Genomic DNA, 23,533 nt, shown 5'->3' with positions numbered 1-23,533 from the left:
TTAAGCTCAAGCAGGGCATTAAATGAACTCAGATTACTCCTATAATTAGGTAAAAAGCTGACCATATTTTATTGTCAAACCAGTCTTCTTGGGTAACCTGACCTATAAAAAAATGTTTTTGAGTACTGTTTTTAATAAAATGGAGGAACGAGTCTCCCTAAAGATTCAAGTGCAAAGCAAAAGTGACTTGCTATTGCAGAAGCTGCCATTTTAACGGACTGTGGAATTCGTTTTATTTTTCCGTGGCAGAAGCAGCTCCTTTTCTAAACAAAATGTGCAATTTCGGGTTTCTGGGGAATTTGAAGAACCCAAAACCTTCCCTGGACTTTGCAGGAGTTGTGCGTGTTCTTCATATCTGCTGTTGAGTGCAGGGAGAGGTGGCGGTGGTAATGAAATCGGTACTGGTAATAAAATCTACACCTGCTGCAATTAATTTTCTGCGTTTCTTCCCAAGAAAAATTGTTTCGCACCGGATCTAGGGCTGATCGGTGCAACACCACCAAAAAAAAAAAAGGTGATGTGCTGTAAAAATAGGGAAGTACGTAGGTTTATTATAAAACCCATCGCACGACGTAACCTTGCCTGCTACGGGGGCTCGCTTCAGCCCACAGAGGGGCTTGCCCCGGAGTCGAGGTGCGGGAGAACGGAGGAGTCAGGCGGGAAATGCGGCGGGATTCCACGGTGTCCGTCTGTCCGGCACTGGCTGCAGGCGGCTCTGGGTGCCACAGACACCGCGCCGGCCCGTCCTCACGCTTCACCCCTTTGTGTATTCCACACACACCCCCCCCCCCAGCAAACCCCTCTGAAGTCTGGCCCCGAATGGCGGCACACTTCCATGACAAAGGACCCGCGGCAGGAGGAACGGCGCCGGGATCACCCTCCCGGGCCCTAACCTCCTTTCCTAAGCCGCGATAAGCACGGCGTACCCCCGGGGCATCGGCCGGGCCCGCCGCCAGAGCCGGCTCCTTGCTCCTGTCAAGCCCCCCCAGCCCCGCGGGGTCAACGGTGACCCGGACCCCCGCTCTGGAGAAAAAGGGGAGCAGCCAGCTGGGGCCGGGACCGCGGCGGGGGTCCTGAGGGGAGGAAGGCTCCGCGGCCGTGGCGGGGGGGGGGGGGGGGGGGGGCGAGCTCCTGAGGGGAGGCCGGCGGGCTGCCAGGGCCCCGTGGGCCCTCTGCGGCGGGGAGCGGGCGGCGGCCGGGAGGACGGCCGTAGGGAAGCGGCGCTGCCGGGGCGGGTGCGGGGGAAGCGCGTTGCGGGACCCTCGAAGGGCCGCCGGGGCCGCTGACGAGGCGGCGCGGCGCTTCCCCGCGTTTTCCCTCCAAAACCACGCCAGGCCCCGCGCGGCGAATCTGCGGGTCGGGTCCCGAGACACCCCACACGCACACCCGCCGGCCCACCGCCGTGCAGCCGCGGGGGGGAAAAATACGGGCCGGGTACCGGCGGCGGATGGCGGCGGCGTGGGCACGGTGGGGCGGGCCGGGCCGGGGCGGCGGCGGCGCGGTGGCGAATCTGCCGGCGGCGCGGCGGCCCGCTCTGCCGTTCACAGCAGCTTGAGCCGTGTGGGGCGTCCTCGCCCGCCTCCCCTCCCCGCGGCGGAGAGTGGGCAGGGTCTGCCCGCCGTGATGGTTCGAACTAGCCAATGGCGCGCGGCGATCCGCCCGCTGCGGCCAATGAGCTGGGGAGGAGGTGGTGCCAGCGGGGTAGGCTGCGCCGCCCCCCCCCCGCTCGCATCCTCTCGGCGGTGCGAACGCGACCATTTTGCGGGGGGGATCGGCGAGCGGCGGCGACCGCGGCGGCGGAGGAGCGGTGACCGGGGGCGGCGGGGGGGGGGGGGCCGCGCGGCCCACGCAGCCCACGCTAGAGGTAGCGGGCGTCTCCCGCGGCGTGGGGCGCGGGCCGGCGGCGGGCAGCGCCTGAGGGGGAAGAGGCGGCTCCGGAGGCGCGGCCTGAGGCGCTGGGCCCAGGGCTCCCGCTCGCTCCGGGGAGGGGACGGGCGACGCCGAGCCCGCACTAGGCCACCGTTTGTTTTTTTTTTTTTTTGGGGGGGGTGGTGTTTTATTTTTCTCCCCCGTTGTTGTTGTTGGGGGTTTGGGGTTTTTTTTTCCTCCTTCCCCTCAGCGCTGGGCGACGTCCCCCGCGCCGGGCCCGAACCGCCGGGGAAAATGTCCAGGCCTGTCAGGTGAGTCCTTGGCGGAGCGCGGAGGCCCCGCTCCCGCCTCTCCTCCCACCCGCGGCGCCAGCGTTGCCTCCCTCCCTCTCTCCCTCTCCGCTCCCTCCTCCTCCTCCTCCTCCTCCTCCTCCTCCTCCTCCTCCCGGGCCCGGCCCCCGGCGGCGGGCCGGCGGTGTAGGCCCTCCCGCAAAGGCCTCACCGCAGGCCGTTGCCCCGGGGGAGGAAGAACGGGGCAGCCCGAGGCGAGGAAGGCCGGGCCCCGGTCGAGCCGCGGAGGACGGTGCACGTTGGCTGGAGGGCAGGCGTGCGGCCGGGCTCCCGCGGGGCCAGGGGCGGCTGCGTGGCCGTGGGGAGGAGAACGTGGGGGCAGGGAGGCCGCGCGGATGCAGCACGGGCCGTTTTCTCCTGTATTTCCTACCTTCCCCCCACCCGCCCCCTTTTTTTTTTTCTTGCAACTTTTTATAAATATTTTTTTTATTATTATTTGCAACGCGCCTGGTTGCTGGCCTGGCGTAGGTGATGTGCATCGCCCCGGGTTTTACTGGGGGGGAGGGCGGGGAGGCGGCAGCGCGTTACGGGGGGGGGGTGCAAAGGAGGAGGCCTTGAGAGAGGCTGCGTACGGCCTCCCGCATTTTGTAACGGGAAAAGTGAATCTTCGCCATCCACCGTGACCCACTTCGTGCAGAACGGGCGGGCGAGAGGCGGTGTTCGCCAGCAGGCCTCTGTCGCAGCCCCCTGCACCCCCTTCCAGGCGGGGGGGGGGGGGGGGGGGGGGGGGAGCCGAGCAGACCACGCTGGTTGGGGGAGGGGACACGCATGCAATCCGCCGTGACCAGCGAGGGTCTGGAGGAGAGGGGCTGTGCATACAAGTTAAACCACGTTTAGGGGAGGAGTTCGGAGGAGCCGCCCCCTCTGGTGGGAACAGCATTGAACACACGCCCTTTTCCTCTCGCCTGGTAGCTAACTGCTCTCCCCGGGTCGGTTTCCTACTGGTGTTTCCCCCCTTCCTCCCCCCAACCCCCGGGGGGACTGATTTTAGGTCGTGGGGAGGAGGAAACCGTGGGCCATTTAGCTAAACGGGCTGTATTCTCCCCAGCAGTAATTATGAGGTGGATCGTGGTGTTTGTGTCTTTAGTTAGACAGTGTTGGACCTGGAGTTGCAGGGGGATCTTAACTACATTGTTGAATCGTGATAACTTTGAAAATCTATGGCATGGAGAGCTTGCCACATATCTGGAAGTTTACTGAGGGGGGAGGAGTGTATTCTTTTTTACTTTTCTCTGGAAAGTACTCAGAGAGTGAACTTGCAATTTAAATTGTCTTTATAGAAAAGGTAAGAGGTTTCATAAGGTATTCTTCGAACGCTCTGACCTTTTTCCATTCTCAAGATACTTTAAGTAACTGGTTGTACTTTTATTCCCAGTAAGCCTGATCTAGGCTGTGGATCCTAGGTATTCTGGATCTTTTGGAATAATAAATATGAAATTAATTGCGGCTATAAAACTTACATACATACATTTATAGGTGATAGCCTTTGTTTTTAAGTAATATCTCTAATATGCGAGAGTTTAAAAAGTAGACGGAAACTAGGACTACTTTGCTAAGTAGGGAGGTTTGGCACAGTGATTAGTGAAACAGTTGTTTTTCATAGCTTTTTTTTTTTTTTTAACCAATAGTGTATTCCTGCATGCAAAGGTAAGGGTAAATAAAGCTCAAAGTTCCAGTCCTAGGGAATTGTCTCGGGTCCAAAAGGTGGATTAATAGGACTGGGTATACCCTGCTCTGAAGCATCGGGCTTTGGCCTTTTGCAAGGCAGAATGTTGAACTAGATGCACTAGTGGTCTGATCTTGAATGACAGTGCCTGTGTTCTGAAATACAGTGACTTTGCTGCTCAGGGTGACACTTTGGTGTACGTTCTGCTGGTGATTTACTTGCCAGCACTGGAGTCTTGCTACAGGTAAGGAAAGTATTGTATCTTTAAAAGTATAGCTGTAGCTTCTAAGGTTTCTGGTATTAAGTATCTTTGTAAGCAACCATTTCTAAAAAAATAATTAAAAAAAAAAATCTGTACGATCCTGCAGTGTTGTGAAAGATCTGACTTGTCTTACCCTCAGTTGACAGGCACTGGTCTACAGGAAAATTAAGTGCCAAAGTCCAGCAGGCTGTGAGTAGCAGAAAACCTTTTGGGACGTGTCAGGATAGCATTCTGCTATCTAGCTGTATTGAGCAGCCCTTTCAGGGGGAAAAAAATATAAATATTCAGTGGCAAGTACATTACGTTGCTCTACTAGGTAGTAACTGGAGAACTCTCCTAATAGATTTAAATTCAAAACTTTTAAAATTGTATAATTTTTTTTTTCTGGATATCTTAGCTAATTGTTGGCAATATGGAAGTCTGGTGAAAGGTTCCTCATCAGAATAAGATTTAGTGTTGGAAGAGTATTCCTCTGTTCAGTGGTCTTTGAATTGAGTTATTATGTCTGCTAGTTTGTAGTGAATATATATACGCAGCTAAAACAATGAACTTAATAAAATGCAACGTATATCCCCAGTTTCTGCTCCACTTGTTGGTAGCAGACTGCCGTAAGACTGAGTCTGGTTGTTGAAGTCAGTTTTTTATAATTGTTAAGAAGTAGTAATAAAGTCCTGGTATTTACAGGCTTCATGTGCCTGGCACTTAGAGCCAAGTACTTTCTACACAATTAAACTTCTGGGTGGATAACGATGGTATCTGCACTATTGTTAGAAAATGGCAAGATGTAAAAAGTAAAGGAACCTACAGTTATTGAACCTCTGCATCTTGTGGCTAACTCTTCTGTAGTACTGCAAAAAGAGCATTTGGAGCTGGTCACTACGTTATTATATCCCTGTCCTTGAATACAAATGAAATAAAACATTCTGAGTCACTGTTTTTATATAGAGCATCAATTAATGTGTTTTAAGTAAGAATTTTTACTTTAAATTTGATGGAGCTTGCTTCTGCTTTTCCTCGCTGGTCACTTTCACTTGCTGGTACTCCTCTCCTGCAGGCATTGCAAAATGAAACAGTGTGGGCAAGTATGGAAATCACAGGGGTTTTTTGTTTGCTCATTTTAAGATTAAAGCCAGTTATGAATTGCTCTATCTCAGTGCTTCAAGGCTTTAGGTACTTCATTTTTCTTTATTAATAACTCTTGAATCCCAGTCTTGCATTGGCACTAGAGTGGAAGGGTGGTCCTTTGAGATTTTACTTGCAGGAAAAAATAGATTTATCTATTAAATGTAACTTGTCTTGTTGCCAGTGTTGTACCTGGACAATGTAAAGTATAAATATTGTCATTCTGGAAAACTTCCATGGGGTAGCAGAAAAGCAACACTTCCTTGGGGATTGGCATTTAACTTGAGTAATAATGTGTGGTAGTGTCCAGAGATAAGCTATAGACACTTTCCAGATAAGTAAAAAGATACGATCCTTGCTCTGAAAACTTTCAGTCTAAAGGGAGACAGAGAGCAAGGTAGAGATACAATAAAAATCAAAATACCAGGAACAACACAGGTTGCAGAATTGATTTGTGTGTGTGTTTTGGGGTTTGTTTGGTTTTGCTTGTGTTTTGTTTTGTTTGTTGTTGGTTTTGGTTTTTTTTTCCCCGGCTCTGCATCAGAGCATTTCTATATTGTATTTTAAATTCTTCTCAATTGTAGTTAGGTTCAAATGGAGGATGGGCACAAGACTGCTAAAACTGTTGCTGCATAAATCATTTAATTGTTTTATGGAGTTTCAAGTCATGTGTATCCCTAAAAATTCTGCAGATACCATGAGCAGTGCCTAGTCTTACAGACGTTTGGAGTTACACCAAGTCCAGACCCAAACAATGACCTCTGTAATTGGGAACCTCTAGTCGGTGAGTCTTGTCTGAGTACAGTTGTGCCAATTTTTGAATAGACTAACACCATAGTGACGTGTTTTAGGTACATAACTGTCACTAGGCTTCACTGTTTCAACTTCTGATGCATAATTGTAAGTGAACGTTCATTTAAGGCCTAAATCTACCACTGTGTATTTGTTTAGCACAACTTTGAAAATACCTATAAGAAACATTTCCTATCTATCTTTTTGCTTATCTGTGTATAAAAAAGGCACCAAAGGGGTGCTTTTAATGGCACTATTTATTGATAATATGTTGACCTCAGTGAGACACCTTTACCAACTGGAATGAGAACCAGAAAGTGAAACTGACCACTATGTGCCAGACCTGCAACAGGCCTTTACAGTGAAGGAAGGTCCGTAACTTTTTTTCACAAATGCTTAGTTTGATGGTTATATTGGTTAAATGCTGTAGTTTAAAAAAAAAAAACCAAACAAAAAAACCCCTCAGTAGCCATTTAACCTGTCATTCATTTTACTTGCCGTATTGTATAAGAGGATAGGTTTTTACTTCTGCTGATAATCATTTAACCTAAACGTTCCTCTTCAGTGCATGATAAGATCAGTTACTAGCTTTTTGAAGATTCCTTCTAGCACTGCTTTTCAGGAGTTTATGTATTTTTTTTAAACTTAGACTATCTGTGGATTTTAATGCCTGTGGAAATATCTGGGGATCTAAGTATTCCCTTTTAAAAAAACAAGCTTTCTAACTGATCATTAGGTTGCATTCTGACGTGTTGACTTACAAAGACTGAGGATTTAGGGACCTCACTAGCTGAAGATGGGGTATTACCATACAGTTCTTATTCAGTTGTATAGGCATTTAGTGATCCTTTTAAATGTTAGTATTGCTTTTCATCATTTCAAAATTTCAGTTTGGTAGGCATTGAGTATGGGTTGTGAATTACTGTGCATTTCTGAGTTCTTACTAGATTACTTGACTATTACTTTGCTAAGTAGGTGCTTCCGACATAACGTGTTGATGAGTTACTCTATTCCAGGAATATTGGACTGACAGCTGTTACTAAAAACTTGTGCTATTGGGACCTCTATACCTTTCCTCCCCCAGTTCCTTCTCACATGCACACTTTAATTGTTAAGCTGAATTAGCAAGTAAGTTATCTTAAAATTTCAGTGCATATTTTAAACCAGATTGAACAATATCCATCCCAGATGTCTACTAGACTGTCTTTTTATGCTCAGTCTAACAAATTGTTTATTTTTATGTCTGGTTGCTTGCCTTAACATCTTCTAGATGGTTGCTGGTGGCAAAGAGATACCCTTCATTGACAAAACCAGCAATTTCTTTTTTTTTCTGGCTTTTAACTTCAGGTAGCTTATCTACTGTGTTTTTATCACCTTGGTGTAATAAAAGGTGCAGTCTCTCTTTGCAAACTTGTAATTATTAAGCATTGCACATCAGTGCTGTTGACAGTTCTAAAGAAAAAACAGAAGTTGATCTAAATGGCGTGTGAATGACGAGTATAGAGTGAGGAGAATGGCAGATGCAAGAGCAGTTTGTTTGATGTTTCTGCCCTTGTGAGCTTCTCTGGTTCTGTTGGGAAGACTTGCAAGTTTCTATCTTCAGTAATACCAGTGTAAATATTCCTTCTTTCCTCCACCTTTCTCCTTGCCCTGCAAAATAAGATACAGCAAGCCAAACAGCCTTCTCTTTTGTTTTCTTCTGCCATAGTGATTTTTTTTTTTTTTTGATACAAGTATCACTACTCCTGTTCACCAGGTAGTGAGAGCCCAGCAGGATTTACTTTCTAGCTGAAAACATAGGGTACAGTGCTTAGAAAGAGGAAGGTTGTTTTCCATAGGGACAATGTTTTTCATTAATGTTTTATCTGACTGTGTTACATTTTCACTACCTGATTTAATATGGGTCTCTGACTGAAATAAGATGAAGCTGTGTATGACCACTTTACTACAAGGTGGCAATATTGCAATTTCCATCTTGTTTGTTAGATAAGTGATGTCAGAAACCATTGTTTTACAAAACTGCTAGAACAGAATATGCGGCAATTCTACTTTCCCCCCCCTTCCCTGTTTACACTTTTAGAGGAAAAAACCTAATACCCGATACTTGTACCACATCAAACATCTTATTTAGTAACTTTATTGTTCTTCATATACTTACCAGAATAAAATCAGTGTTTTCACATGTGAGGTGGGTCAGGAGGCAATCTTCAGGAAGACTACCTTTTGGAACAGGAATTTGAGTCCCTGGATGGTACACCATAACAAGGCATGCCAATAGTTGTATTTCTAAATTGGTATTTTACCATATTCGGACTGTGAGTGAGTGAGCAGCACTCTGTAGCGCATTGCTGTTGTACTTTGTTCCACTCATGCATACTCTGAAGCTTGGATGGGATCCAACCTGTAGAAATCTAATGACTGGTCTTGCCTTCCTTTTGTTTTCTTGTTAGTTTTTTTTTGTTGTTGTTGAGGGGTTGGGGGGTTTGGGGGGAGTTTTTTTAAGAGGCTTGGTGGAGGGTTGAAGTAAAATAATTATGCTCCTTCGTCTTTTGAAGGCTGCTGCTGTAAGCCATGAATATAGGGGTACTTGTACAGGAGGGTGACTTATAATTGATTTCAAATGGATCAACAGCCAGAACACAACAGTGACTTTTGGCGTATCTTTCAACTAAACAGCCTTATTAGCGGTGCACGATGTTAATCGCAAAGTGCAGTTCAGTTATGGGAACTGAATGTGAAATTCAGCAGTCATGCTCTGCAGTGCATTGTGGTTCATCTGCTGGATGGAGCTTGTGTTGGCTTCTCTTTGCAGCAGTCCTCGAGTCTGTGATGCTGGGTAGGTCACTTAATCTATCGCCTGCCTGACTTTTCTAGTTGTAGTGGTGAGCTCATGTGATGATTACTGCAAAATCAAGTTCATCATTGGCTTTGGGTCAAAGGGATTGTAAAAAGTGTGTGGAGGGCTGCCTGAATCTCTAGTGCCTTTTTCAGCTGTGCCTCATCCTCCCATTGCATGTCAGCCATAAGAGGTAGATGTTTGGAGTCTGACTGAGGCGTTATCAGCTAGAACTCAAATATAATTCAATTACGTAGCTGTCTTGGTTCCCTTGAGTAGCTGTATTACAGGGCAGTTATGTCTTGTCAATAAAGTAGTTGGGACAGGTGCTGAGAAAATGGCCAACAGTTACTTAGATTTTGGTTTTTAGGTTTTGGTAAGTCAGAGAAACGGATCTAATTTTGTTGGCAAGTGAGGCATTGGTTTCAGTAATAGCTGCTTGTGTGGTTAACTAATTTTGTCTAGAATTGGCCATTGCATTTGCACTGTTAATGATACCTCGTTGCCTGTGCTACTTTCAGTTAGGTTAGAGAGCAGAGAAGGTGCTGATGAGGTAAATAAAGTATGGGTCCATGTTCATTCACTGTCCAAAAACATAGGTTGGGTGAAATGCGTTTGTTCTTTCATTGTTGTGCCTAGTGATACAGTTAAGCATTGTAACAGCTCTCTTACATCTTGTTCGAGCATCAAAGTAACTAACTGAGAAAGCTCCTAGAAGCCCCTGGTGAAAACTTAAAATGCTTTAGAAACAGGGATCACATAGGAAAGTAAACATTTTGAAAGGAAGGTATGAGAGCAAGCACGATTATATTGAGCTGTGAGAAACAGAAATTCAAAAAAGAACAGTTAGGAAATGTTTATCTAATTCATGATAATATTTGTGTACTTGTTTTATACCTGGAATCCTAGTCTTAAATATCACAGCTTTGAGACAGGGTGTGGGGGGGCTCTGGCTTAAAGTTCAGGCTGATGCGTTCTTTAAATGCGTCTTTAATCTTGGGGTGCAGACATTGCTTTCAAATAGTGCTTTCACCAGTATCGTGATATATATTGATAGATACGTAGTTTTAATAATGAAAGAACCATGTAGCATAGGTTAAGATGGCTCTTCCTCACTGCAGTCAGGAGCCATCAGAGTGTGCTACTTACCAAAAAGCACTTTCAAATTCTGAGAATATAATCCAGTCTATTATAATAGCTCCTTAGGAAAATGCTAGAATACACTGTGTGTTCATTTCTGACTTGAAAGGTGTAGGTGGCTTATTTATGAGAGTGTTCTTGGGATGTTTTTGGGCTACAAATCTTGCACTGGAAGCAAGGATATGGCACTTTCTTGGTACTTGAAGAAAGCTTTTGTATCTCTGAGATTATGAATTGCTAATTTTTTTTTTTTTTCACCCCCCTGCTTTTTAACAGGAACAGGAAGGTCGTCGATTACTCCCAGTTTCAGGAATCAGATGATGCTGGTAAATTACTTTTTTCTTAACAGTATAATATTCTTGGGCTAGAGCAGTTTATTTATTGCTTTGCATATTAATTCTTTTGCTTCTAGTCACGTCTTAAATGCTAAGGAGTTTCTGCTCTTCACAGTCTCTGAACTGTTAATAAGTATTTGAAAATATAATGATTCTCATATGTTTTGTATTAAACAAACAATGGTGATAGAAATCTTATTATTTAATGCTTGTATTGTTGTAGTGCCTTGAGGCTGTTGGCAGCAACTGTCTTCTTCCTTGGTCTATGTTATGGTCTGTGGCAGAATCTCCCTGATGCCACTTTTTTCTACAGTAAAATATGTTTTCAATTTATTTTAGTGGACTAGCGTTAATCCCATAATGTCAGGCATTTTTGTGAATTGCATCTAAAAAAAAAAATCTTTAGGTTCTGTGTGAATTAACAAAATATTTCTGGAAGCCATATGGAATATATTTTGTGTTCTTAGAAAACAGACATACTGCTACTGTTTGCACTGATAATTAATGGAAACAAATATGCGTAGTTCTTAATTGCAGTCCTGTTACTCGTATTGTATAAGGTATTGTGTAATAGTTGTAAAAAGTTACACTGTAAACTACTATATAACGACATACTTTCCCCCATCATAGGACAGTAAATAAAATGCTGTTAAAAGTGTGTAGAAGTATGTATGGATGTTAATTTTTAACAGGTTTACATAAAAAGTCTGTTTCTGACTAGCTGTAAAATGAGATGCTGTGTCCTCTTGTGAGGCTTTTTGTATGTTTCCTAGTAGTCCTGTGTCAGACTTGATTGTGTGCGGCATTTTTATTGTGCTGTTGGCAGAAGAAAAGGTAAATCACTAGTTTAAGACAGGGCTTTGCTTCTGTAAAGTTTTGTTTGAAGCTTTGTGACTTTTTTTTTTTTTTTGAAGGGCTTCTTTTTGATGTGCATGAAATGGTCAGTTTAAGTTATAGCTGAGGAAGTCAGTTTGCTGGGAACTAGGAGTTTGATTCAAAACCATTTTGTACTGTCCCGTCCAGATGAAGATTATGGAAGAGATTCAGGTCCCCCATCCAAGAAAATCCGTTCGTCTCCCCGGGAGGCTAAAAATAAGAGGCGATCTGGGAAGAATTCTCAGGAGGACAGGTAAAAGAAGCACTTCATCTGTGTGCTGGTTTTGCTGGGATAGAGTTAATTTTCTTCATAGTAGCTGGTATGGGGCTGTTTTGGATTTGTGCTGAAAACAGTGTTGATAATACAGGGATGGTTTTTGTTACTGCTGAGCAGTGCATGTACAGAGACAATGCCTTTTCTGCTTCTCACACCAGCCCACCAGTGAGGAGGCTGGGGGTGTGCAAGAAGTTGGGAGGGGACACGGCTGGGACAGCTGACCCAACTGACCAAAGGGATATTCCAGACCGTATGGCGTCATGCTCAGCACATAAAGCTGGGGGAAGAAGGAAGGGGGGGATGTTCGGGGTGATGGCGTTTGTCTTCCTAAGTAACCGCTACATGTGATGGAGCCCTGCTTTCCTGGAGATGGCTGAACACTGATGCCGATGGGGAGTGGTGAATTAATTCCTTGTTTTGCTTTGCTTGCGTGCGCGGCTTTTGCTTTACCTATTAAACTGTCTTTATCTCAGCCCACGAGTTTTCTCACTTTTACTCTTCCGATTCTCTCCCCCATCACACCGGGGGCGAGTGAGTGAGCAGCTGTGTGGTGCTTAGTTGCTGGCTGGGGTTAAACCACACCAATCTGTTACGAACATTGTCTCCAAACCTTGTCCTGTATGTGGGGAGCAGTATCTTCTAAGAAGAGTGATTTTAAGTAGAATTCAAGGCCTGCAGTGTAAGATACAGAGCTTTCAATCACAAAGCTTGCATAACCAGCTTGGACATTGAGGTGGTTCTTTCTTATCCGAGTAGACAGAGAAATCATGTGTAAAGTACTTGTCACTAGTACTTCATCATTAAAATAGCTTTCCAGAGCTAGAGAGTTGGAATGGGAAGGAATACGATCCAAGTTAGAAAAAAATGGCAACTAGTACAATTACCCAGGTAAGTTAATGGCAAGATGCATTTCGTTTTCCATGGTTTTTTGGTATGCTCAGAGCATTCCTGTGTTTAAAGATTAAATGGGATGGTACAATGGCAGTTAGGAGGAGGGGCCCTTTGTTAGTTATATCGTTCTTTGTTTGTCATTTCCAGTTTTGTCTAATTCATAAACAAAGTAACTTGGTTTGATAACTGAGTTGCTGCCGCAGTGTGAAAGGACTCAGTTCTAAGGGATGCCTTACTGAATAATGAAAGTCTTTCCTGTAGAGTGAAGGTATCTTCCTTTTTACAATAACTATGGTCAGTAAATGATTGCCTTAAGACCTATTAAGTCAAATGACTGCTTTCATGACAGGCATCAACTTCAGGCATGGAGGTTCTGCCAGCTGGTTCTTATTCTATAAGCCCAAGGTGTCTCTTTGTTCTGTTGCACTGTTTGCTGGAAAATAGGTAACTTACCGGTAGGTGTGCTTAAGAGGCTTCCACATCATGCTCCTGTTTTATAAGTTGAAAGGTGAATGTAGGCATGGGAATATTTGCATGGTCCACCTGCTGTTGTGAACTGAGGGGGAGAGACTATTTTTAGCCCGGCAAATGCCTCTAACACCTGAAATCAAATATTTAATGGGTGTAACATATAAAGAAATTGGGCTAGGCAGCTCCCAAAGCAACTAAATAGTTGACCTTGATGTCCCATTAGCTTTGGGGATTTTTCAGTATGTAAGAGCATTTCCATGTGTGTCACAAACATTGCAGAAGGCTTGCATGTAAACCAAACTCATGTATTTAAGTGATTGAAATCCAGTTGTCTGTACAAGGCTGAAAACATACAGGCCTGAGGGGCTGTAATGTGACAAGTTATCTAAACTATTAGAGTTCTTGAGAAATGTTGTGTGTCGGCTCCAACTGCCAAATTTGAAAGTAGCAACGGTTTGATCTATTGTATTTCTTGATCTTGGTAAACTCTGCAGTGCAGCCATTCCTGAAGCATATGCTGTATATCAGTGGCCCTTGACAGAGTATTCACCATTACTCTTTAAAACACTTGTTTACTTTCTGATTGGAGTGCGTGATCTTACATGCTGGAAGGAAAACTCTCTGGACAGTGGTGATGACTAATGATGGGGGTTTGGATAAGAGCAGAACATTAGTACTGGCTTGATAGGGATACCCTCTGATGAGGATTGAAACCACTAGAAGGGAGCAGTGAAACTATCAGAGATCAGATCATTTGAGAGATTGTAGACCAAATATGTGCTAGTTAAGTGCTATACAGCAATGTACACAGAATGAAGGAGTCCAAAGAAGAAAATGACATAAAGACAAGTGATGACTATAAATATATTCAGAATAAAACTTTGTTCCATTTATAGACTCAGACATGCATTAGCATATAAAGCTTCAAAATTCTAACTGTAAAATGGAAGACAGCTGGATTATTGGTAGGTTTCAGAGTGAAGTGTGTGGTTCATCTCAACCTATTTCCTGGTTGGTTTACTTGACTCTGTAGGTTTGTATGTGATTCAGAAATTATCTTTCCAACCATGATAACTACATATGCAGCTCTGTAATCCTGAAGTATAACTTGGTAATGTCCAGGAAAAGTTCATATTCCCAGCCTTGAGATCTGTTTGCTCTCTGAAAATTGGTATTTTCCATACCGCAGTGACTGAAATCAAAGTAAAACAGCAGTCAAACCCTGTTTTTCTTCTCTCCATTTTCAGTGAGGATTCAGAAGAAAAAGATGTGAAGGCTAAGAAAGACGATTCACACTCGGCAGGTAACTAATTACATTGTACTGATAGTGTATCTTCAAAATAAAGACCAGTTTGTAAGAGTTACAGGAATAGGATTTGACATAGGAAAGAAATTGTTCTGACTACAGAAGCATGCACTTTTCTTAATACACTTATCTTAAGCTGGATGCTGCCTCTACTGTTGTTACTTCTGGCCCTGCTTTGGGATAACATTTTTTTGTTTAATATGATGCTGCTATAAAGTTTATCTTCACAGATAGATAATGTGTGTTAATTTCTTCCCTGTAGTTCCTGTCCATATTTCAGAATGATACAAGAAATTTCATGTTTGTACCTTTTCCTTCCAGATGAAGATTTTGGCAGTGAAGATGATGACTTAGGAGCAGATGATGGCAAAGCTGACAGTGACTATGAGAGCTCACAAAAAAGCAAAAAAGGAAAAAAGGCTAAACCAGAAAAGAATAAGAGAGCAGCCTCCAAATCCAGGAAAAGGCCTGCAGGTAAAAAAAAAAAAAAAAAAGAAAAAAGGGTTGCTAGTCTTTGCAGTGAAAGATACTGCACAGAATCATTGTTGGGCGATTACAGAAACACGCTTATTAGGTTGAATGTGGCTATGTTCTCCTCAGGGCTCAGTTATTCAGCAAGCATTTTGATTAACTTTCTCGTGAATGACTTGACCTTTGTCTTGCCCACATGCTACCTCAAGACAGGTGGTCTGTATTCTGTATCTTCATTATAACTCGGTGACTTTTACTGCAGAGGACAGCGAGGACGAGAAAGAAGACCACAAAAATGTGCGTCAGCAGCGACAGGCAGCATCCAAAGCAGCTTCTAAACAACGAGAGATGCTTATGGATGATGTGGGTAGTGAGGAGGAAGAACAAGAGGACGATGAGGCACAGTTCCAGGAGAGTGAGTAAATGGGATTGTAAAAAGTTAAAATCAATGTGACATGGGTATAGTACCAGACATGAGTTTATGGGTCTGGCGAGACAGCAAAAGGAACATGGTTTGCTTTTTGACTGTGATAGTGAAGACATAAGTGCCTTCTTGGTAACTTACTTATTACTGCATATCTGTCCAACAGACCAAGCTTACGTTTTTCACATCTAGAATTTTTGTTTGAAGTTTGCAGCAAAGATTTATGTCTTTATAAGCAGTTCTAAAGGATTAATGTAAAGTTCTTAATGCTTTTTGCTGCTGCTTTGTATCCCATTGGTATTGAGGCATTGATGCTACTTTCAGATGAAGTACTTTATCCTTGATTGATCAAACTAGGACAGTTTGTTTCATAAGAAGAGATGGGTTAAGCTGCTGATGAACTACAGCAAGTTCCTGAAATACTGAGTGCAAACATGATTTCAGAATGGAGTATGAGTACCATTGAAAAGATCACGTAACTTCTCTTTGTCAAGAGATTCTCTTTATTTTGAGATGGGTTACTTATTAAGGAGACGGAGCATATTTTGACAACCTCAAAACACTTGCCTGTTTCATCATACTAGTGCTTTATCCCTACCAGTGTAAAATCTTCTGCAATGTCAAATTTCTTCAGCACAGCAGATAGGTGGAAGCTTATAAGGTCACAGAGTCCTACTTTCCTGTCTCCACAGTTTTAACTGGCAGATCTCTCAACTGTATCTTCTGCTCTCTTTCCTTTGTTCCAAAACCTTACATTTCTTTGTGCTTTCAGCAGATTCAGGAAGCGATGAAGACTTCCTCATGGAAGATGATGATGATAGTGACTATGGCAGTTCAAAAAAGAAAAATAAAAAGGTCTCCAAGAAATCCAAGCCAGAGAGGAAAGAAAAGAAAATGCCGAAGCCCAGGCTAAAGGCTACAGGTGAGTCTGTGCAAAGAAAGTTTGCTTTAGAGGCTAGTATTTTCTCTTTCTACTATAGAAGACTCAGTAGAAATCTTGGGGTCAGTAGGCATTCACATATAATGTTGAAGGGCTAATTCATGTAAGGTGCCATGATTTAAAGCAGGGCTATGAAATAATAAAGTCGCTTTAATTCTTACTTTAAGAGATTGAGTTAATATCTATGTCTCGTTGGCAAAAACTGCATAGATTGCAAAACATTCCCTATTGAGATGCTGCACTTCCTATGTATCATAGCCAAGTGATAAAATTTGTGGCTTTGTTTGGGACTCATGGACTTTGTGATGTTTTCAGGGTGGAGGAAGGTGGAGAAATCTGAACCAAAGGAAAAATTGATGTGTTTCTGCAGGAAGTCTAAAGTCATGATAGTGACGTATGTACTGGTTTGACAAGAGGCTAGCTATGTTAGTTTATGATGTCATATCCAGTAATTAATCAGGACTTGCAATTAAATAGTTTTTAAATCTTGTTAGCTAACTTTTCAGTTCAGCTTTACTAATATGGAGTGCAAAAAACACCATGCGTGTGGTATGGTCAAAGTGAAATGAAACCTGCTACCGAAGTGTCTTGTAAATCCTGTTTGTATAAAGCCATATGACTTTCTTGTCTTTGTTGCTGATCATAACTTTTATAAGCTCTTTCTTTTTTCAGTGACCCCCAGTCCAGTGAAAGGCAAAGGGAAGGCAGGCCGCCCCACAGCTTCCAAGGCAACAAAAGAAAAGACCCCATCCCCCAAAGAAGAGGATGAAGAGCCTGAAAGTCCCCCAGAAAAGAAAAAATCAGCCAGCCCTCCACCAGAGAAGTCAGGGGATGAGGGATCTGAAGATGAAGCACCCTCTGGTGAAGATTAAATGGCAGTTGAGGAAATCTTTGTTTAAAAAAAAAAAAAGAAAAAAAAAGAAAAAGGAAAAGAAAACATACTTAGGGGTAGAACACGGTTTTGGCTGTGGCTTGACTCATGGGCTTTGAATGCTGTCTTTACTTTCAGCTGTTTAATACAGTGTATCCTTTTTTTAATAAGGAAACCCTTATACAGTAATATTTTGAAGTCAATGTTCTCTGTTGGCCATTCCGTTCTCCCTCCCCCACCAAATCTGAAAGCCATTTGAGACAAATTAACAGACCATTTAAATATATATTTTTTTCAAGGGATACTGCAGTTGTGAAGCAATAAGGTTTGAGACTGATACGTGGAAACCATACTTACAAATCGTTAAGTAGAATAGATTTTCCAGTGCTGGTAAGAGTTCTTTAAAACTATTATTCTGTATTTGAATATGTGGAAAAAATGAACCTATGCTTTAACAGACTTTTGTTGATACAAGTTCACTCTCAGAAAAAAATGTAGTTGATATGAATTCCAATTGAGGAAGAGGAAGCATGGGGAGGAAACCTGTGTTTCTTGGATTCAGGCACGTTTTTTGTGGAAAGCAATCAAGAGACTTGTAGATGGTCCACTGTCTTTTATTTAGAAAAGACCCTCCAATTAGGATGCAAGATCTTTTGTCTTTGCTGGATAGAACACTATTCTGCATTAGGCAAATTGCAGTTCATTCTATACAAATTCAGATATACAACCTACAAGCTTCTCTCATCCATTAACTATTTTATTTCTTCCAAGGTTGGCTATAGATGGGCAGAATAGGGCAGAGAAATTGAAAACAATTTTTAAAACTCTGGTTTCCATTTGGTATTGTGGAAAATGTCTTTAAAGTTTTTCCAAGGAAAAAATTAATGGGTAGTGTAAACCTAAATTCTTTAGCTTTTGGGGCGAGGGATGTCCTTTTATAAATGTGAAGCAAAGGATTCCTGTAATGCTCTGGTCAGTCTCGGATCCCATGAGTCACGCTTAAGTGTTTCTCTTCTCTCCCTCCATCTGTCCTTGGAAAGGCTATGTAGTCATACCTCTCAGCCTCTCCAGCTACAGTGTTGGACAGCAGACTTCTATTGATAGTGAACATCACCACGATACCACTTCCATTTCTTCATCCTTCCACCCTACAGTGTGGGAGGCTTTGCTCCTACATCGACATGTCTGCTTCTAACTGTTGGTCATCATTCTGCTCCCTAAGCGTAAGAAGTGCTGAATAGGGAACAGTATTAAAGGATGAAGCTGGGAGGAAGTGGAGTTTGGAAGCAGTGTAGCAAGGCTGTCGTTTTATAATAAAAGCAGGATGTCCCTCTAAATGCAAGACACTTGAGATGTGTGTGGTGGCATTTTAATGTGTTTTTATCAAAGCAGCCATATCCTTTTTTAAACTTCAATTAAAGTACACAAGCCTTGTTTTTCAAACCCTAATACAGAGGTTGCTGCCATGTTTGTTGGTGGAAATACTGAAAACTGGACCTGCCATTTTTCTTTCTTTTTTTTTTTTCTTAAACCCTTTGTGCTTTCTGTATGTTGCTCACAGTTATCTTATAGCTGACAAGCTTTGCATCTTTTTTTTTTTTTTTTTTTTTTTTGTCACAGAACTACACATTTTGTAACCAGCCTCTTGAAGGTAACATAAGGCAGCTAATTAGTTGGATTTCTGGTGCACATGCTACCAGATTTTTAATCCTGTTTGGATTTTAGAGAGCTTTTAGATGTGATACACTAATATGACCAGGAAGGACACTTGGCTGAATGGCATAGGGAGCCTGAAGATGCTGAGCACAGTGTGGAGCCTAAAATGTGGAACGGAATATTAATATAACAGCCAAGTGATTGTTGTGTGTGATTCATAGCCATGGATTTTACTGAGGCTGATAAATTACTTTACCTTGGCTTATAAAAATTTTAAGTTCTCTAACATTCTTTACTATAATGAAACTACTGTTGCCGTTACAATAAAGATGATCGGTGTTTCCATTGTAAATCTTTTTTTTTTTTTAAGTGGTTTAATTTTACAGAACAGCTTAAGGCTGGAGTGAAGTATCAGTCTTGAAAAATAAGCAATGTAATCCCTTCTCCTCTCCCACACCTCTTCCCACCTTCCAGATTTCTGGGAGAGCAGAGTCTCTTGCATTCCCTCCACTCCTAGTCCAGTGTTTCTTGGGTAATAGGGGAAAATAAATGGCCAGGTTTTAAAAAACATTTGGATTAAATTCAGGGTTAGCATACACTTTTGTGAATGTCTGGTCCACACAGTTGTTCCCCTTCAGTCCAGACTATGTTTCAAGTTACTCTTGTCTATTGGGTTCTTGGGGTTTTTTTGGTATTAAAATGTACAAGGATTACTTAAACGTAGAATACCTCTAGCTGATCTGGTCAAACAGCTGTTTCTTTACCCACTAGACCAGATTTTTTTTTCTGAAGAGTCTGTTTTGTAAGTTCCACTTAAAATATATTTTGGGGGGGGGGGTTTCTAACACAGTTAACTAAAGGCTGTTTCTGTTGTTCTCAGTTCAGGTTTTGGACTGGATTATTTTATGCCTGGCAATTTTGGCCCTTTATCTTACCAAACTGTTCTGCTTTCTCGTATGTTCATCTCTCATGGCTGTTAGAGGCTGCATGATGTTTATCTTTGAGTTTGTCACAACCCAAACACTATGTAAATCCTGTACTACTTCTGGGATTTTGTAACTTTTTCTATATCTTACTGTTTTGCTGATTTGTGCAAACACTAAGCCCTAACGGTCTTTTGGTTACTCTGTTAGAAATACAGCAGTTTACATTTTTACAGGTAGAAGAAAATTGTGGAGGTTAATACTTTTTTTTTTTTTTTTTTTTTATTTAGCACACAACATTTTTCAGTAGCGGCAGACTTAACATTTTTAAATGTCCTTTTTAATTAATTTGTATTAAGCATTCTGATTTCTTGAAGGAAAGCTGTAAAAATGCCTTTCTTTAGGAGCATGAATAGTTCTTCACGGAGCAGAAAGTTTCATTCACAGAAGAAGGCTTTGAAAAGATTGTCTGTTACACAGCTGTAGTTTTGGAGCCTTTGCAGAGAGGTAAATGGATTTATTCCAAAATTCAGTTAATCTAGTGCCCTGCCCTGGTCTTACTCTTAAAACGGTAGTTCATAACTAACTTCCATTATATATCCTTTCATACATTCTGTTTCTGAATCCACACCATCACATTGAGTTTTGCAGTTACATGCGAATAGTACTGCCTTTAACTGGCCACAAGGCTTGATCAGTAAAAATTTGCAATTTCAGTTGCAATTTCATACTAAAAATTATTTGCTTCAGTTTCTGTTTGATGAGCCTGAGAATGCCAAACATGCCAAGCTAAATGGGTTTCAGAATGGATTGTGGGTGAGAGCAAGACTTAGAAATGGGGCAGCCAAGAAGCTTTTAATTTTGTTGTTTTAACTTCATCAAAGCAGAAAAGTGTGTGGGGAGAGAAGCAGCACACCTTGGGTGACTTCTGCTAGGGGAACCTCACCAATGCCAGGTAACTGTTCTGAGCGTGCTCAGCTCCTGTGCCACCACATGGCTGCATCTGCAGGTGATGGACTACCAGGGCAGTGGCAGAAGATGCGCTTGAATTCCTCTTTTTCTTTTTTCTTTTTTTTTTTTTTTTCCCCCTCCCCTCTGCTGGTGATGGTCACAAAGGTACAATAGACACTGAGGCACCCAGGTTAAGGAGGGAGGGAAGTAAACTGTAACATGCTGGAAGCTTTTGAGCTGTAGAAACTGGTGCTTTGCTTTATGTAATTTGTTTGTGAAGTGTTTATTTTTATAACAGATCATATTGTTGAACACATGGTTCTTAAAAACTACAAACTGATCCATGAGTTTAATGTTTGAGAAGTGGACGTTCATCTGTTGGGGGAGGCAGGATATGAAAATGTAAGCAGATGGATATTTAAAGGGACACTGTCACAAAATAGTTGCTGGCATATAGGATATGTTAGTTTGGGGGGGGGTCACATCTGTATGTGGAAATTATATATTCTATATGTATATGATCAAATAGAAAATTTTCCCTGAACTCTGAATATTTTCCTACAGTTTTGGGAGGTTTAAATACAAGTTCTGGTAATGAAACTAGGAAGCAAAACTAACTATCCTGTTCTTCCTGTCCAAGATGACTTTTTTTTTTTTTAAAAGTACTATGTGGAGTGTGAGAGCTCTGAAAGATGACAGTGTCCTTTCAAGACCTCCCCAAATCAAGTGTATCCTCGTTTTAGACTTCCCACTTCAGTAGATGACTGGCATTTGAATGTCTTTTCATTGAACTCTTTATATTAAAAACAAAACACAAATATTTCAAAGTCTAGTCAAGTTCTCACCATGTGCTGACTCTGTGTATCAACCACTATTGGAAACGACTCTCTAGACTGCCTGCCCCCTTCAGCCGCGGTGAATCGAGTGGGTCCATCAGTCTGAGCATGCTCAGTGTGACTGCAAAACACCATTGTGCATATGCTTTGTATATTGGGGCAAGGGTTTTTTATATATATATTTTGGGAGGGGTAGTGGGTGGGATGGAGAAATACTCAATCAGCTTAAGCCAGAATAATGTGTGTAAAAGCCCCTGAAGTATTTTGTGTGTGAGTGCGCGGGTGTGAGTGCGCGCATGGGAGTGTCTGACATCTTATTCCCTTTGTGTTCTGAAGTGAGTTTTACTTTTTTTTTTCCTGCAGAAGCAATTGTTACAAAAAATTGTATATAAGAGCTACATAATTTTTGTTTAACCATGAACATCGTGTCACAGCAAACCCTGAATAATCACTTTGAAGGTAGAGGAGGAGACTCCAGGTAGGGCCTTGGGCCTTTGGCTATCAGCAAGGCATCATTATATGGTATGCAATGAATATTTGTCTTGAGTATTTGCAATCCCCTGTTGAGCTTTTCTAAAAATCAGGCTCTTTGCAGTTCCCCTCTCTGCCCCCTTTAATTTTTTTTTAATCTCAAGAGCAGACAGAAAAGGGGGCAGCTGCAAACAGTGTCCAGTGCTGCTGGCCGGTGATCGGTGTGTGTGTGCAGATGTGGTTGTCATCACTGGGCCCGATAGGGTTGGCTACGCTTGCAATACCTTGACAATACTGAGATCTACCGCATGGTACTAGGAGTTAAGTCTGAATGTAACATTAATGCTTTATTTAAAATAAAAACAACACTTTTTTTTTTAAGGGGTTGAAGTGAACATGACTGTTGACCATGTTCGTGAATTTATAGATGCAACATTCATTGGTAGAATTGTGTGATGGTCTTTTGTGCTACTTAATTTTACATATTCCAGTCTCTGTATGTACCTGCAAAGAAAGAAAAAAAAAATAACAAAACCCTGCTTTGCTTTTATTGAAAGGGTTCCCAGGACTGCATACCTGCTCCTGAGCTCTGTTTTAAGTATGTGTATCCTTCGCTTGTATTTTGTATTAAAAAAAACCACAAGGAAAAAGAACCCTTTATTGTTCAGCATGTTGGAATTGTGTCCCCTCTTTTATTTTTCTCCTTTTTGGAATATATTAAGCAACTCATTCTTCTGTATCTTTTATTTTCTTTTGTAAACTTTTTGGTTTTGTTTAAAAATGGCTTTATAAAAGGGCTTTTATAACCCATAAACATGACTTGTGTAATTTTTCTGCTATTCAAAGGTATTATTCTTCTGCGGTTGTTTTTTGGTTTGTGACTGTTGGTGAGATGTAAAAACGTGTTCATCTTTCATGATGTCTGGTAGTTTTGGGATTAATTCTGTTGCAGAGCTCGTGCTTTTTCTGAGGAGGGTAAGTCAGGTTTTGGCCAGAACAGTTTGACAAGTATGACCTTCCCATTACTACCTGTGAGTTGAGGGGAAGATTTAAAGAATGAAGTCATATTGGCTGTAAAGAGCACAATCCTTGGTTTCACAGGCTCTTCCGTGACAGAGTTGTGAGTTGAGGTTTTCAAGTTCAAAACCAAAGCGATGACAAGGAGAGATGAAGTCATTTACGTGTCACACCTTTTTGCTATCCCTCAGCACTCGCTAGCCTTTCTCTTTTGCCATGTATGTCCCAGCAATGACAGTAAATACACAGTCTGTTCTTTGTGGGTGTTGTACGAAAGAGGACTACTGTGTTCATCGGGAACGTGCCCTAAATCATTTCAACTGCAGCTGATGTGACCCGGGCGCGGGTCCCTTTCCCGATGCGCTGTCCCATGCGCCGGAGGTTATGGCGCACAGCGAGCTGGTGCTTTTAAGAAATCCGTCGTAGCAGATTTCGTCTGATTTCCTGCAGAATCTTGGTTCCCGTGCTGTACGACGGCAAGCCGGGCGGCAGCCCTACAACCGCTCGCTCCTTTCTCCGTTCCTCGCCGTCTCTGCCCGCGGGCCCGCGCCTGGCTCCGCGCTGCGCCAGCAGGGGGCGCGCCGCTCCCTCCGCCGGCCCGATGGGGGTGCGGCGGCCACGCCCCGGCCACGCCTCGGCCACGCCCCGGCCCGGGGGTGAGGCGGAGAGCTCTTCCCCCCCCCCCCCCGCGTTAAAGGCTGTGCTGAACGGGTGTCGGCCGGGAGTGTGTGTTGTCGTCACCGGCGCGATGAGTCGTGGATCTCGTAGTTACGTTTGTGT

General features: G+C 42.9%; 1 protein-coding gene across 4 annotated transcripts; it reads left to right on the top strand.

The window, feature by feature from the left end:
* Nucleotides 1-1,825: 1,825 nt before the first annotated feature.
* On the top strand, nucleotides 1,826-22,550 carry NUCKS1 (nuclear casein kinase and cyclin dependent kinase substrate 1). Of its 4 annotated transcripts, XR_008239312.1 has the most exons (10): nucleotides 1,826-2,180; nucleotides 10,314-10,363; nucleotides 11,396-11,501; nucleotides 14,135-14,190; nucleotides 14,515-14,667; nucleotides 14,927-15,079; nucleotides 15,861-16,010; nucleotides 16,701-17,289; nucleotides 19,883-19,985; nucleotides 20,366-22,550. XR_008239312.1 is itself a non-coding variant. In XM_052814724.1 (8 exons), exons 1-8 carry the CDS (start codon nucleotides 2,164-2,166, stop codon nucleotides 16,898-16,900), a joined length of 885 nt encoding a protein of 294 aa, XP_052670684.1. In that variant the 5' UTR covers nucleotides 1,826-2,163; the 3' UTR covers nucleotides 16,901-18,907. The 4 variants fall into 4 exon arrangements, 2 of the variants coding, with proteins under 2 accessions (XP_052670684.1, XP_052670686.1); XR_008239311.1 differs by having other exon boundaries at nucleotides 19,883-22,550; XM_052814724.1 differs by lacking the exons at nucleotides 19,883-19,985; nucleotides 20,366-22,550 and having other exon boundaries at nucleotides 16,701-18,907.
* The last annotated feature ends 983 nt before the right edge of the window (nucleotides 22,551-23,533 follow it).

This window comes from Harpia harpyja, chromosome 19, assembly GCF_026419915.1.
Source record: "Harpia harpyja isolate bHarHar1 chromosome 19, bHarHar1 primary haplotype, whole genome shotgun sequence".
NCBI lineage: Eukaryota > Metazoa > Chordata > Aves > Accipitriformes > Accipitridae > Harpia > Harpia harpyja.
This window is presented reverse-complemented; position numbering and strand designations above follow the sequence as displayed.

Bases quoted from the DNA above. Each gene is read 5' to 3' on its own strand.
- NUCKS1 (XM_052814724.1), top strand. The intron at 11,502-14,134 runs GTAAAAGAAGCA...CTCCATTTTCAG, and splicing joins AAGAATTCTCAGGAGGACAG to TGAGGATTCAGAAGAAAAAG. The intron at 16,011-16,700 runs GTGAGTCTGTGC...TTCTTTTTTCAG, and splicing joins GCCCAGGCTAAAGGCTACAG to TGACCCCCAGTCCAGTGAAA.